Source organism: Nyctereutes procyonoides, unplaced genomic scaffold, assembly GCF_905146905.1.
Source record: "Nyctereutes procyonoides isolate TBG_1078 unplaced genomic scaffold, NYPRO_anot_genome, whole genome shotgun sequence".
NCBI lineage: Eukaryota > Metazoa > Chordata > Mammalia > Carnivora > Canidae > Nyctereutes > Nyctereutes procyonoides.
In genome coordinates this window covers 32910715-32926943 of record NW_026575134.1, presented here as the reverse complement: position 1 = coordinate 32926943, position 16229 = coordinate 32910715, and the positions used below count along the sequence as shown (strand labels likewise).

Here is a 16229-nt window from a genome sequence, read left to right as displayed (position 1 = left end):
ATAAAGTAGCTCATGATTGTGAGGTGACCTCTTTCCATCCCCTTCCACCACCACCATCCCCAAATGATTCGTGTTAGGAATGCCTTAATGGCGCAGTCCTTTGGCCTAAATTAGGCAGGGGAAGAGCGGATGAAGGAATGGAGATATAACCAGAAATATTCAGCTAGAAATGAAAGGTACTATAAATTATAAATGGTTGGGACTGGACCAATGAACTTCCTCACTTTTGGGGTTGCCTTTGAAGTGTACTACCTCTTGACCACACAACCCCTAGCTGCCACCTGCCTTGCCGCTGCCTCAGGTCAATCTCAGGCAAAATTGCAAAGAAGCCCAAGTTTACTTCCGGGAGTCACAGTGGCATTAATAACAGCCCACACCACCCCACCCCCAACACACACATGCAGGAGAACACACACACACACACACACGCACATGCACACGTACACATGGGCACGCACAAATACCCTGGAGTGGGTGGAGGTGCTACTTTAGATTGCTCTTGATTCATCTCTCAAGCAAAACTTCACCAGTCTGTTCCCTCAGGGCCCTTCTCTCAGATCTGGAGCCGATAGACTAATTGGGGCTAATGTGATAATGCGCAATAATGACATTTACTGTTTTTATCAGACATTTGCATTTTAACAGAGCCCTTGGGAAATACACAGCTTGACAATAGGAGAGGGTGGCAATGTTTGGCGAAGGCTCAGAGGCAAAGGGGCTTTTTGGGGCTGCCTAAATTGCGCTCCCCAAACCTTCCAAACCTCCGAGAGACCTGCCAGAATTCCAAGACCCTCCCCAATGCACCCCTGCTCTCCCACCAAGTTTTTCCACACATTCAAAAACCTCTGCATTCATGTTACATAAACTAGGAACACAGGCAAGAAAGGAATGTTACCACCACTCACTCACCATTCCACCTGAGTAGGAACAACCACTTGCTTTTTAGTCTATGGAGTCTTTGCCCCCACACACACTTTCTCTTTTATACAAGGAACTGCTTGGTTTTGATCACAAAATCTTTGTTTCTTTGCCAAAACTCAATTTCCCTTTTCTTTCCCACAGAGGGGAGTTCTGATGAGTTAAAGAAGTCTGTTTGGATGCTTAGCTCATGCCAGGCCAGTATCCAGGAAGACCCGAGAAAGAAAGTTAATGGTTAGGGGATGGTATTTTCCTTGCCAGGAGCCATCTCTCACCCACATGGTGGGATGTGTTTGTGACCCAGTGAAGCTGGCCCTTGGCCCAAGGGGGCTGGGGGTGCAAGAGCACTTGAAATCCATAGATATTCTCTGGGATTCTACTTTGATCTTCCACGCCGTGTTGTTTTATTTCCAGTTTCAGCATCTTGGTCTTTTTCTTTCTAGCTGCTTCCTACAGGGAGTGTCGACATAAAAAAGACCATGTAAGTGTCAAGAAGGAATAAAGAACCTGGATAATCCACCAACTGGATAGTCAGCCCTTGCATTGTTGAGAGTTGACTGCTCCACCTGAACTACACTGAGTGGATCCTCCCCCTCAGGACTCCCCCTTCAAACTTTCCAAAGCTCTTATCTGGGGGGACAGATTGGCTCTTTGAAATCCATTGAGATTGCCAAGGGTCACTGTCAAAGAGGCAGTCATGGCACCTGGGGAAAGCCCCTTCAGAACCTGGTACCTGGAACCATGGCCAGGGCACAGATCTTGATGCCAAAGTAGAGTCGACTAAATACAGATTAGTACACGAGACAGGTGTTTAAGAGGTTCCCCACTCCCCGATACCATCATTTCCTCCATATACGAGCCTCCGTTTAGTTTGCTTTTATGTGTCTTTGGGGAGATAGTGTCTTTGGGGAGCTGGCATGGCGCTTTTTACCTGAAACAGCCTCTAAGCTGAAAAGAACAGTCACCACCAAATCAATTCCTCATCCATTAACAGGTCGTCTCTCTGTTCTTGAGACACAGGCATAACCTGGTTAGACCTGTTTTGTTTGAACACTAACGTGTGAGTTGGCCAAATGCAAATGAGCCAATGTTTGTAATCCTTTATTTTATTTTTTTAAAGAGCCCGGCAGCCAATCAGAAGAGGGGGAAGTGACTTAGGGAATTCCCGGTTGGTGGCTTATTGCTTAACATCCTACAAAATGATTTAAAATTATTGTCATATGCATTTATCTTCACTCTGATGAGGGCTCAGACGTGATAACACCCCTGCTTCCCTATCCCCGTGGGAGCTGGTGTGCGCGCTGCCTGCTGCCTCCCCTCCATTAGCCAGAGCTATTGGATTTCCCACCCAGAATCTTTAGGTAAATGAGGTAAGTCCTTATTTTTAAACCTTCTTTTGAATCTGGAATTCAAACACCTGAGTGGAAAGAGAAGCCTGCCTTGAATCAGAGAGATGAAAATAAAACAGACTCCCGGAGGCAGCTGGCAGGAAGTGCAGCTCGCCCCACCTGTGCTTACCTCACTGGGTCCTATTAGAATTTTATTTTGGAAGGCAGCTGGGCTTCTTCGGATATGATCTGTGAAATCGCTGTGTTCAGTCTAGACTTCCAACCACTGTGAATTTAAAAGCCCCCTGGTTTCCCTCTATCTGTGTGACAAAGGCATTTCCCTGGGTTGAATTCTGAAAGGAAAAGGCAGCTAGGGATAGTTGCCCCTGATAAAACTCAATGAAAAGTGGGTTAGCTGTTGGGGCTCAGAGCACATGTTCTCGCTTTCTAGCGATGTCTGCTATTGGTAATTTTTCTGACTCACTGGTTGGAGGGAAAGGCAGATTTGACTTTGGTATAATCTCTCGTTGGGAAATGGCTGGAAACAGGCAATGGCATATGCACCCACACTGGAAAAAGTGGCCAGGCAGCCCAAGTAGGGAGAGCTGCACACCTAAAAAGGGGTCTGTCCAGGAAAAAAAAAATGACAAAGAATTTTGCTCTATTGCAACGGGGACAGATTCACCTTTCGTCTGTGCCATCATGAGATACTAAGACCAGACAGGCAGATGTGAATCAGCCCCGTCTAATGCCTTCCAAAACGGGGGCTCTTTTAATTTCATTTGGACACCGTAGAGAAGTGTTGACCTCTGTGTGGGTAGAACTGGGAACAGTGTGGAATTAATCTTGTTGGTAAATAATAACATCAGGTCAGGAAAGTCACATTTTCCACCATCTGTCTTTGAGCAGATTTAGTCTACACCCAGGGTTGTGGAAGCATGTGTCTGTTTAAGATGAAGTGGATGACTCGGCACCTACCGTCACAGGTGTCTCTGCTAGTTATCTGCACTGACCTCAGTAAAGGGGAGAAAGTGAGGGTTTGGACTGAGAACTTCCCAATGGAAGGACTAAGTCAGGAATTGGTTTTGCAGGTATGGGGGTGAGAATGTGTTCAGACAGAGCCTTTCGCTGTGTAAAAGGATGGTCAGGGATCACGAGTGGCCATGTGCTAATGCCACTGAGGTCAGGGGACACGTTGATTTGCAATGGGAAAGATGAAGTCGTTAGGGAGCACTTCGTAGGTAAGAGGTGCCACCAGAAAGTGTCTCTGAAAAGATCTCAAGAATAGTTTTAACAGTTGTCTTTGGAGTTTGTTCAAGGCTTCCCTTGTCCTCTTTTTGAGATCTATAATTCTGAGGTTATGAAAGAAGTCATCCATCCCACCTTCTTATAACCCACGGTTGTGTGGAATCTATCGTTTCTACACCAACTGCTAATGGCTGATGGGGATAGATTTGAAAATCCACGGGAACCTGAAATGAGGGTCATCAAGGAGTCTGTGATCACTTTTGAAAAAAACAGCAAATGTAATAGAGACAATCTGTCTCCACATTTCTGAAGTATTTTACAGAGGCATTTTAAAAGAAAAAAACTTGGAGGAAGGAACTGCTGTAGGCTCTCTCGTGTTGCTGTTCAGGGTGGCAGCACTAGTCAGGCCCCTTCTAGGGTGACTGTGGGCAGGGCAATGATTTGATTCAGGCCGCATATGTACGGAAGAGCTCAAATTCAATTATCTTTGTGTTAAAAAGCATCTATTTGTTAAATTCAAACATTTTTTTAAATTTCTTTTTCCATTTTTTGATATATTGTGAGTTCTCTCCCCCAAATGGAAATGTCTTGGGTCTTTCAGGACCTCTGAGAAGCCCTAAATTCACACTTATGTTCCTGTGTTTATGCTCCCATTAAATCACCTCTTCCAATGTCTTTTTGACCCCTTGAGAGGCTGAGACAAAAAGGAAACTGAGAGGTTAGTCAATTAGCTAATTGGAAACTGGAAGGAACCGTATCAGGTCCCAAGTCAGCATGTGAGTGCTTTGGGCCAAAGTTCACTTCTAGGACATCGAATTTAACTTTCTAGAATCTTGTAATGTTTTATGTCCTCCTCTTCCTCCCGCTACCTCCCAAGTTAGGGGATTTTAGCACCAAGCTGTATGCTTTAGACCACCTCCCTTGTCTGAAAGTCCAGTGGGAGAGCCCTGCTCAATGGGAGAGCAGCAGGCACAGGCAGAGAGGTTTATAGAAATCATTAAAAAGCCATTCAGTCTGTTTCCCTTTCGTCCGATGGAGGCATCTCTATGCCCTTTCCATCAGATGTGATTTTGAGAAACCTCTGGGAGATGGGGTGGGGTGGGGTGGGTACCAAGAATGCCACGGCAGAAACTGCTAAGGAGATGGAGGAGTGGTGCTATGGTTTTAAGAAACCAAATATGAGCCTGGAACTTGATATTTGGTGACACCTTTTTGCAGCTGTTTCAGCCGATTTCTCTTGTTTGAGATCTCTTTCTGGCAAAACTGAAATGACAGTCGTTTCCGTTGTGGATGGGGCTCTGATCAGAGGGATGGAGTCCACTGCGAGCTCTGTGTTTCGAGACTACGCATCCTCACCCTGGCTTTGTTACTGGGTAACTGATGGAGTGCAGAGGCTTTCAGCTTGAGTAAACCGAGGCTGTGGTAGGGGACTGTCATCTGAAGACAGAGGGACGACGGCAGTCATGTCTTGCCAGTGTTCTCTTAAATCTGTTGCTGAATAATTGAAGATATGGGGACTATGACAAATTTTATTTAGTGCTTTCTTGTCTACTTTCTAGTAATATGATTTTTAAATAATATGATTTGTTTTATGGTGTAGGTTATGGGCTCTTGTTAGAAATAGGTGACTACTCTGTTTGTTTCAATTCAATGAGGTTTGATTTTATTTTATTGTTGATTGATTGATTTGTAAGATCTTATTTATTTGACAGAATACAAGCAGGGAGAGCAGCAGGTGGAGGGAGAGGGAGACACAGGCTCCCCGCAGAACAGGGAGCCTGATGTGGGACTCAATCCTAGGACTCTGGGATCATGATCTGAGCCAAAGGCAGACACTTAGGTGACTGAGCCACCCAGGTGCCCTCGATGGAGTTCTGAAGGACCAAACTATTGGGCTGTCCAGGGACAAATAGTGTAGTGGGGAGAATGGCTCCCACAGTAGCTACTATTAGGATGGGACGTACGTTCAAGCCAAATGGCATTGATATCAGGAAGCTGAGATGCGTTGGAGTGGAAATTTCCATGGATCCCTCAGAGTTATTTGATAAAAAATCCATTGGGCTTCAGAGGGGAATAATAGGATATTTCTTCAAGAATCTTTCCTGAAGAATTTCAGACTTACATTTTTGAATGATTAGAGCACAGTGTGCACAAGGCAGTACACAGGACTGGCAGTCAGGAGACCTGGTTTTCTAGCCCTGGCAAAGCTGTGTGCACACAGCAGCACATTCCACCTCTCTGGGCTTTAGTTTCTTCATATAGACAAAGGGGTTTGAACCCGATTATCTTTAAGATCTGTTTCTGCCTTCAGATTCTGATGGCTGGGAGAAAGCAGGTAAGCCTAGAGGTCAGCAGGTTTAGCTGGAGTCTACAACAGCTGAGTAGGGGTAGGGGCTACCCTCCTAAGGATGAGCCAGGAAAGAAGATCCGTAGGAGCCCTTCCATGGCTTTCTTAAGGTCTTTGGAACTTGGCTCAAGGCATATGTCTGGTGGAGATACTAAGACCGGCTTCCTGGAGTCTTTATTAAGGGTATCAGCGTCTGTTCCATGACAACATCTTATCTTTATCAATTTGTCTCATGTGTCCAGAGTTGGTGGGAGTGTAGAAGTGGATGAAACCAACTGTTTTGTGGCCACAGGGAGCAGTCGGGTGTACCCAAGCCGGCACTCTAATGACATCTTTTGTAAAACACCCAAAGCAGCCTGCTAAAAAGATTTAGGCACCCGTGGAATCTACTCCATTTGTGGGGTACTAATCACCTTGCTTCACTGATTGTCGGTGGATTATTGGGTAGTTGGATGGATATGGACTCACTTCTTCTCGAGGAAGAACCAAGACGTAATCAGGAGAGCAAGGCTGGCCCAGCCACTGGGCAGCCAACCTGGAGACATGGTGTTGTCAGAGGGCTTCGGCCTGAATCTAGAGCAACCAGAGCTTGCAACAGAGTCAAACAGAGTGGCCCATTTAAAGAGGCTCCAGGGGGTTTAATTGGCCTTGTTTTAAAAGAGACATCCTGGAAAATACTCCTTTGAAAATTGATTTCGCTCACTCCTAACCACACTCTGTCTTTGGTTTGTTTTATGGGCTGGGCCCCTTGTTCTGGTTCATTGGATTCATGTTATCTCTTCTCTTCCAATCTTCCTGCACACCCTGGCCCCTACAGCCACCTTCCCTGCCTTTCTTAGAAGCATCTTCATCATTATTAAGAGTGTCTGCCTATTTTAAAATATGGCCAGCATAGGTGTGCATATAAAACGTTTTCTGTGCTTGCATTGGCAGCACATATACTAAAAGAAAAAAACATGTTTTCTAAGGAAAACAAAGCCAAAAATAAAAAGGAACCTACATGCCTACTATAATATTTTGATTATTACATTAATAGACCACCTCATTAACCCCATTATTTTAACATAGCTACTTATTTTTACTTTTGAATGACCTCATCTAAATGTACACTTCTTTTGAAGTTGTTGTGATTGTGATAACCTTAAAATTGCGTCTTTTCTCACTTCCACCTCACTCTATGTCATAGACACACAATAAGCAATCTTGGAGGCTGGGCCCTCATTGGCCCAACTATGGATAAGAGAAATTTCCGTCACTCTGCCAGCCCTTTATCAGCTTGATACAAACTTCTTCTAAAAGTCTTTTGGGTCTTTTTTGGAATAAAAAGAGAACTTTCTACTTTTTGTACATGACAATGGAGCTTGGAGACCATGGATGTCTTGTAGAGATTATTTTGGGATCCCTCTTGGGAACCTTTGAAAATACTCCCTCAGTAGGGCGAATGATACATTCTAGTGGATGAGGTTAGTGAGGTCTGGAAGGTGAAGATTATATCCGGTGCTGCCTTCGTGGGGACTACTCATCAGACTTGTTCTGTCTTTGCAGTGGGCTTTAGATTTGGTCCCAAGTTCTGTAAAATATTCACTTAGCAACTCAGACAGCACTTAGCTCACCTTTGACCCATTTTAACTCCCACCAACTAGAAGGCTGTGGGTTAAACAACGTTGATGAACAGTAGACTTTGGCCGCTGGTGTGTCTGAATGAGCAGGAGGCTGTGAGTTTTTTGTTGCCTGGAAGCAGCTGGAATGTGGTACAGAGAATATCAGGTTTAGTGTCAGAGTACCTGGGTTCAGATTTGACTCTGTCACTGAGTAGCTGAGTGAGTTTGAGTGAGCTATATAAGCTCTAACTGTAAGTTTCCTCATCTGGAAAATGAGGTTAATAGCATCTTCACATGGCTGTTGTCAGGATTAAATTAAACCAAAAAAATCTGAAAACACCTGGACAAATGCTTGTGAGTAAACAATTAGTAATTTATCGAATGGAAATTGAGGGTAAGTCCTCAACATGGGTGTTCTCAGAGAGTCTCGACTGGATCAGATTGGATGAATAATTCTGGAATTTTGTTTTTCAAAGCGATCAACATTGGTTCTGCACTGTGACCTAGGGGAAAATATGCAATAAGGTTTTCAATGGAGAAGGTGGGCAGCAGGAACATGGGATGAACTAGGTTAATGAAGGACCTTGAAATTGAGCTTGTCTTGAGCTGGCTTCAAACCACAACTTATAGGAGTTCCAAGGAAGACCTGGTGTGGGCACACAGCATGTTCCTATCCATGTGTCTTGATGCCTGGCATGTAAGGGGCCTCCAGAAGAAACTGATTCCCCTCCAGGCAAGTCACTTGACTAACCCCCACATCATATACCATTGCCCACCCCTAAAACTCTTGATAGTGTCTCCAGATGTATACTGACTACTACCCTTGGCATTCTAGGGGCTTCAAAAAAATTGCCAAGACACCATGGGGTTGGCCTCTTGGTAAATTGTTCAAATGACACTCGTAGTCACGTGGAAGTGCTTTCTAGAAGCTATTTGAGTTGACCAGGCAGTCCTTGCTGTTAATAAAACAGCAAGACTAACCTGGGATCCAAGAGGCTCCTGATGTCCATGGAAAAAATTCAGGGAGTTTGTGAAATTGGGTGTGTAAAAGAATGATGCTTTTATTCTTAATAATCTGGCTAAAATTTAACATTTTCTCTCAATGTAAATGTAGGCAAGACTCTCCAGTAGCATTAGCTGTGACTGTCACCAAGAGAGATTAATAGACATTTTCATATCATGTTACACCAGTTACCGATGTCTCAAAATATCGATGTTCATCACTACTTTGACCTCATGGAGGTCATTCGACCTGCGCTAGATGTTCTTATTTAGTGTGTTAGTCAAGAAGCACATATATTATTATGATGTCACACATTAATTTTAAAAAGTATACTGAGAATTGTATTTCAATATAAATTTCCTTTCTAATCTTGTTATTTTAATTTGTCATTTGAAAGCATTATTATGAGAAGGGATCCACAGGTCTCACCAGACTGCAAAATGGGTCCATGTATATAAATGAAAGGTTCCTAGCCTTTCTTTGCTTGGGGCCAATGAAATGATTTCTGAATGACATCGGCTAATAGACGGTCTCCGTCAAAACAGAAGCATATATGTTCTTCCCACACTCATTACTTTTGCCTGTGGAGGCTCTGGAGTTGCGGAGGGACTTTGGCATAATGAGGATAATGATTGATAATAATTAATAATGATACTAGTAATAACAGCTAGCATTTGTTGGATGCCTGCTATAAGCCAGGTGTTTTTATAGACAGGTTCAATGTCATATTTTGTTTAATACTATCAACGACTTCAGGAGGTTATTCATGGGGCAAAGACAAAGATTTCCCCCCACTCCCCACGGTGATAGAGCATTGCTGCAGGTGAAGGCAAAGGATGGGACTGACCCCTGGACAGGGCCAGGGTCCTGGGTACACAGTGCTCCACACTTGGAAGGGCCTTGGGCATGATTTAATGCTCTGCCGTTATGGTCTTGAAATTCTCAATAGCTTTTGAAAACGAGGCCTCACGTTTTCCTTTTGCACTGAGCCCTGCAAATTCTGTAGCTTGGTCGGTCTCTAGACGTGATGAAGTTGTGAGATGTGACAACTCCTGATACTGGAAGCTGGGAATCTGCTTGGAGATCCCCCTTACTCATCTAGCTGACCTTTGGTGGAAAGCTTAGGCCTGTCAAAGAGGGATGCTGTAGTTTCTGAGTTGGTGAGTTTTATGATTTTTTTTTTTTAATGCCAAAGGTTTCTTTCCTCCAAATCAACTGGAGGAATAGCTGAATAACTGGTTGGAAGGTACCTGATTCCTTGGAAAATCTTTCTGGTAGGGAACTGCTTATCTTGCTGTTGGGTTTTTTCATTTTTTATTTTCCAGGGGGACTTACTACACAGACAGGGAGCTAGGAGAAGCAGAGCAAAGCGTGTTCTGGAAGGGAAAATGAGACCAGGTGTGCCGAGAGTCCATCATTCTTGCAGGGAGGTGATATGAATGAACTTTGCTTTCTTGCCTAATGTCATTTAGTGATTATATGTGCAAAAAGAAGACCCTGCTTCTTCTAAAGAGGAGATCCTCTAAACTGTGAGGAAATTCAAATAGAAGTTGCCTCTCATGTCCAAAGATGATCATGGAATAAATATTAGAGGTTCTGTCTGCATTTTGCAGCTATGTTTTTACAAATTGTTCCAGGGTCATGGATGTGGTAAAAGAAGGAGGAACTTTCCTAGATTTATTTATCAAAGTGATGGAATTCAGGCTCCCAATGACACACCCACAGTCTCTCTCTCGTCGGTGTGATGTCTACAACACAGCAGGTCTATCATCAGGATCCATGTGTGATGGCTCAGACATCAGGTGCTCTGCCAAAGGAGCCATAATTTCCCCTTAACTTCTCAATGTTTTTTTTTTTCCTTGTTATTGTTACTGCTCTTTTATCATTGCTAATAAGTCTGAGGTGGCTTCAAGCAGCCAAGCCCAACCCCTGAGTCAATCCAGGGTTTTCAATAAGAAGCCAGACTAAAGTTTTGACAGATGGGTTGGAGTGGCCATGAACTGCTGCTTCTGTAGCATCGGGACTGATGGCCACCAAAGGGGAGTTTTATAGTTGGGCACAGGGAAGACTGGTGTGCCTCCTATTCACACTTAGGAAAAAAAAGATGGGAGCCATCCTTCTGAAAGGTTCCCAATTTCCAAAACAAAAGTGTGGTGTTTTAAAAGATATCCTCTTCTGCTTCAGAAATACAAGGATCCGGGACGCCTGGGTGGCTCAGAGGTTGAGCGTTTGCCTTTGGCTCAGGGTGGGATCCCGGGTCCGGTGATCCAGTCCCACACTGGGCCCCTGCAGGGATCTTGCTTCTCCCTCCGCCTGTGTCTCTGCCTCTCTCTCTGTGTCTCTCATGAATAAATAAATACAATCTTAAAAAAAAAAAAAAGAAATACAAGGATCCATTTTCAGTTACAGAGAATTATTTTGCATATCCTGTCATTCCTTGCCCCCCCGCCCCCACTCCACCCCTGCCAACTCCCCAGCATATCTATTGTAACATATTCAGTCCATTTACTAGTCCTGTGCCCCTGGGTAAGTTGCTTAACCTCTTGTGCCTCCCCACCTGTAAAATAGGGATAATATTAGTACCAATCCAGGGGTTATGGCAAGGATTAAATGAGATCATTTATGTAAAGCCTAGCTCAATGCCTAGCACAATGGGAATGTACGATAAATAGAGACTATCATCACTGTCATAGTTTTGATTGTTGTTTTGTAATTAGTCTGTGAGATTCCATTTAGTGGCTATTGATCTTTCTTTGCTGGAGCGTCTTGGTTTTTCCTGGAAAGAAACTTGAATCTCGAAAATGGTCAAATTCATTGTTGCAGTCCATCCCATCCCTCGCTGGCTCCAATCCCCACCTCTTACCTCTCTCCACCCTTCCCACATTCCTGCACAGTTGGCCTTATTTATTTTTCAGTCAACTGAGGGTGTTGTTAAATCTTTTATTTTTCTGGCTGCCCGGTTTGGTTCTGAGGCACTCCACTCCCTGCCCTGCTCATGACAAGAATGCTGGGGAATGCTCAGCCAGCCATGTCCCTCCCCTGTTGGAACACCCTGTTCTTAATGCTCCTTGAGAAGCAGCATTTCTGAGGCCTCCCCTGACTGCTGTGACTCCCCCATCAAGCCAATGGTTTGGTGATAATTGAGACCCAATGGCTGAGAGAAAGCCAAGGGAAGGTGGTAATAGGGGAACATCACACATTGCCCATGTCCCGTGCTTTCTTCTCAGGGCTTGAAAAGAGATATTGAGAGGCTTTCCCTAATTGTGCGTGTTGAAGACTGGGTGATGATGCCATTGCGTAATTAGTGTTGTTGTGAACTGCGTTTGAGTGACTTGTTTAGTTCTTTGTGATCCTTTCTGGCTTGAGCTCATCATGTGATATCGACAAACTAATGAGAAAGGGAGTGCAATGATGCTTGAATTAATGCAGAAATCACACCCTGAACATCTCAGGTCCTTTCTACCTGGGACGTGACACCTCAAGTCACTTGGCGGGACATGAGTGAGTCCACACAGCCCACCTTTAAGGTAGGTATGGCTAGCTTCACTTCTCCTGTGGAAAAACTGGTCCAGGAACCAGAGGTTTTCCAATTCTGCTTGTTGCCCAGGGCTGGACGTAGGAAGCCTGTGGGAGAGGCTGGACTGAGACTCGGCACGCTTGAGTCTCTGCTTTAGGTTACCTGTAGACCACACCTACTCCCTGAGCCATGTTGACTTTCAGAAGTCAACCATTGGGAAGAGTGTGGTTTGGGTTTCGACCGTATCCTGGCAGCCCCTTCTCTGCTCCTGTTAATCTGATTCATGATCTTAACCTGGGCTGACTGGAGGCTGGCCATGTCATTCTGCAGATCTCGGACACCCCTCAGTGCCCTCACACAGCCAGCCAATGGAAAAGTACAGTGTCTTCTGGCTTCTTGGCCCTGCCAGCTCTGGCCGGTCTATTTGATACCTCCTTTTCTTCAGAGGGAGTGGGGAGGCAGCATCCAAACTGAAAGCACAGGTTTTTCTTTGGTTTTTATAGGAAAAACAAATTGGCATGAATGCTCAGTCAAACCAGCTTAGGCTGTTTGGGCAGATGCCTTTCTTTGCTTTTTTCTGTTTATTTTCCAACAAATCAATGCTTAACTGCGTTGTTATTGGAGCAGAGCAACAGGTGCAAAAAAATAACTCTGCTGCCAACTCAAATGAAAAGGTAGGGCTTATACCCTCTGGGAGGTATTCAGAAGATAACAGAAGACCCTGCCAGCAACTGAATTAACAGCTCTGTTTACGGTGGGTTTTATGTTAACAACCTGCTCCTCACCCTCCCACACATAAACACGCCATTGTCTCAGGGAGAGACAATCAACCATCCAGACAACTTACTACTTTATTCTGTCCTGAGTGGAGATTGGTTTTGGCTGAGGTTGCTTTGTGAAACTCAGGGGCATTATCCTGTCTGCCAACTCGATGTCTTAGTAAGGGTTTTCTGTGAAGACAAGACCATGGGGTTGCCGGACAGAAGGGGATCGGTCCTGCTTTCAAACATAGTCACAGTTCTTTCCAAGATTGGTTGTTTCCAAAGGCCAACAGGCTGCCTGGCTCCCTCTGCACTGGCTTCACTAAATCCCCAACAGGAGGTGGGGAATGAGCTCAGATGACTCTGGAAAGAGCTACCGTTGTTTTGGAAGCTGTGTCTTTGCTGAATAGTCCATCAGGGCAGGGCAGCATCTGTGTTGCATTCATCATTGTGTCCCCAGCACCTAACAGAGTGCCCAGCTCTAGTACACATTCAATAAATATATGTTAACTGGAGAGGATGAATAAATATTTATATTAGCAAGACAAGCACTTCTTGATGACCATTTCTCTCCACTGAAGGCTAAGACATCAATTTTCTTGAGTATGTGGCTTAAAATCTGGGGTGGTTAAGTCATCTTTTGAAGGCTTAACATGGGGGTGGGATTGGGTAAGGGGTGACTCAGCCAGCCACGAGATTCTCTGGATGGAAGGGATTGTCGTAAAAATCCTTGGCAAATGCTGTGTTCTGAGGCCAGATTTGTTTGTTCAGCATTCAGAGACTCATACTTGTGAGCAGTTGAGCATTGTTGAATTTCACAATTTGGTGGTACTGAGCAGTAGGAACTGCTTTATTTCAAGTTGGTAAATAATTTGGTGACAGTCTCCACAGACGGTTTGGAGCTTGAGTTCTCTGGATTGAATGTGTTGTCTCTGACTTTACAAGGATTTCCATTGATAGATGTTTCCTTCAAGGTTAATATCTCTTGGAGTCAGTTATCTTAGTTTGAAAACCGAGGGAAGGCAAGTAGGTAAAGCTCTCAACCATGAGAGTGCTAAAGGGTTGGTTAAGGGAGGTTCTTTAAAATGAAGATTCTGGTTCACAGGTTTGGGGTGGGACCCCAGAAAACTTGAAGTTTAACCCCTCCAGGTGATGATGATGATACAGGTAGTCTATAGATCGAACTTTGAGAAGCACCTGTATGGCCTCTTCAGCTTGGTTGGAAAATAAGCACCCTAGGAGTAGTCCCTTATGTGCCAGCCTCCACACCGGTGCCTTTCCAAAGACCTACAGAGCCCTATGGTTGTAATAGGAAGTGAGGCCTCTTTTTCTTCCACTATTCACTTCCTCTCTATTTTAGGATTATTTGGTTTTAGAAAAGAGAAAGGGGATTAGCAGGAAGACAGATACTGATGTGGGGAAAATGGTGAATTTGTCACTGTATTGTCAAACAGAGGTCCAGAATGGCCCTGTGGGATGCAGCCAGGTTCCTACTTCAGCTGTCAATGGAGAGGGACAATGGGGCTCTTCCTGGTGTCACCGTAGGGGAGGATAGGGGAATAGGGCAACACCCATGCTAAGGAAGAGGACAAGAATAAAATCTCTGAGGCTTTCTGTCATAGGTCTGAATAAACTTATGTCTCCTAACCCTGACTCTACTACAAAGTTTTCTTTAAATTTCAATCCAACGTGAGTGTCAGAGAGATTTCTTAAAGATCCATGGTGTCCATAGATCTGTAGGTGTCGATGGTCTTTAGAGATGGTCTTCAGAGGGTCTGGCACCCACAAAATATATGCAAAGCAATGTATGGATGAATGTGCATTTTTGGTAGGTGAGTTTCAAATAGCTCTATGACCTTTTAAGAGTCAAAGCTTGCCCTATTCTTAGTTTGTCACATCTGAAAGGGACTGATAAGGGCCCTGGAGGTCATGTAAGGCAATCTAGTCTTTTGATCAACTTTGGTGCCTGTCCTCTGCCAGTATCTGCATCTTGTCTGGGTCTGGCACCAAGAATGATAAAGATCAGCATAATATGTATATTTCCAAATGGCTTACAGTCAGTAAAGTGTATCTATAATGGAACAACACTTGGCTTCCCAACACTGCATCATCACTCATGAAAACGCTTGAAAGCCCAGGAATAATACTTCAGATGTTGCCCCTGGGAACATGAAATGTCTATTTCAAAACACATTATGAGGGTATGAAATTACCTGTGATGTAATCCCGAGAGGATCAAATACATTCCCCAAGCTTGATTCACATTTTGATTCATTTGGAAAACACGAATTATTGCCCGCCTTACATTCAGTTAAATTTCACATCTACATGGATTTTCTTTTCTCCTCTTTGGGAGTACTTTTTTTTTTTTTTTTTTTTGAAATGACAGTCAGATTGAAATAGGAAGTCAGGAAGCTATTGCAATATCCCTAGGGCAAATGCTGTGAATTCACCTGCTGGTAACTTTGATTAAGGACTGAGAATGGTCTGGATATCACTGTCATCACAGAAATAATTATTTAAAATGCCTAATTGCTCCTCTGGCTTGAGAGGTAAAAATACCCACAAGGCAGCCAATTCTGTGGCAGTTCAGGGATGATGTGGTTGACCGAATAAAGCTGTTAGGATGAAGGCAGACCGTGACTTTGACTCTCAGTCCTCTGGGGCTGGGGACAGGAAATGCAGGTCAAGCCTTGCTCTCTTGCTCCTGGTGTGTTCTTACCCTCACAGCGAAAACCAACTTTCTGTCCTGAGCTCTAACGTAGAGGAAGAAAATAATTATGGGCCAGTTTATGTCCAAAATATAAAAGAAAAATACCTTTATTGAGTCTTAGGTAAAGTATTTATATCACATATGTATGTATGTATGGCATACATGTCTGTACACGTGTATTTGTGTGCATATATGTATATATGCATAGATCTATTTTAATGGCTGAAGAAGTATCATGGCTCAGCTTTTAAGCCACTAACACATTACTCCCTGAGCATATTATGCAGTGGCAAAATGAAGGCAGCTTCCTATTCTTTCGTTCTAAAGGATCCCTCTGATATACTGCCAAGAGGCATGGCTTTGGGTTGATCTGACAAAGAGGGAAGAGGGGCTCAATCGGGGTCCCTGCGTGACGGAATGAACCAGAGAGTTTTATAATCTTGGAGAAGCCTGAGAAAGGTGCAAGGCCCCAGATGTGACTGTGTATGGAAAGGGGATGGTGGTGAGGATGGGTTGAAGGCAACTTTGTTCTCTGGCAAAGCACCCTCCTCTCCGTAGAAAGTGGCTCAGTTCCCAGGATGTGTTGCTAGGTCTCTTCTAGCTAAGAATTCAATTCTTGTTGAGCTGTGTGATGTTGAACAAGTTACCTGACCTCTCTGAGCTTTAGACAGGCCATCTGATAAATGACATCATGCCTTACAGAGCTATTGTGCGTATTGCCTGAGATAACGCATTGAAGATATCGGCCCAGAGCTCACACACTTTAAGTGTTCAATAAGCCCTAGATACCATA

The 16229-nt window shown here is 44.1% G+C and overlaps 1 protein-coding gene across 3 annotated transcripts in view; it reads left to right on the top strand.

Moving 5' to 3' along the window:
• The first annotated feature begins 2137 nt into the window (after positions 1-2137).
• The window catches only part of EHF (ETS homologous factor), a 38733-nt gene continuing 24641 nt past the window's right edge, over positions 2138-16229 (top strand). Inside the window, exon 1 of one of the 3 annotated variants that reach the window (XM_055301091.1) lies at positions 2138-2288. Coding sequence is in view for 2 of the 3 variants with exons in the window: in XM_055301090.1 (XP_055157065.1) it covers positions 11943-11972 (30 nt within the window). In the remaining variant the exon portion in view is untranslated. Of the gene's footprint in view, positions 2289-11852; positions 11973-16229 lie in introns of those variants that run through there. The other 2 variants (XM_055301090.1, XM_055301089.1) reach the window with 2 other exon arrangements.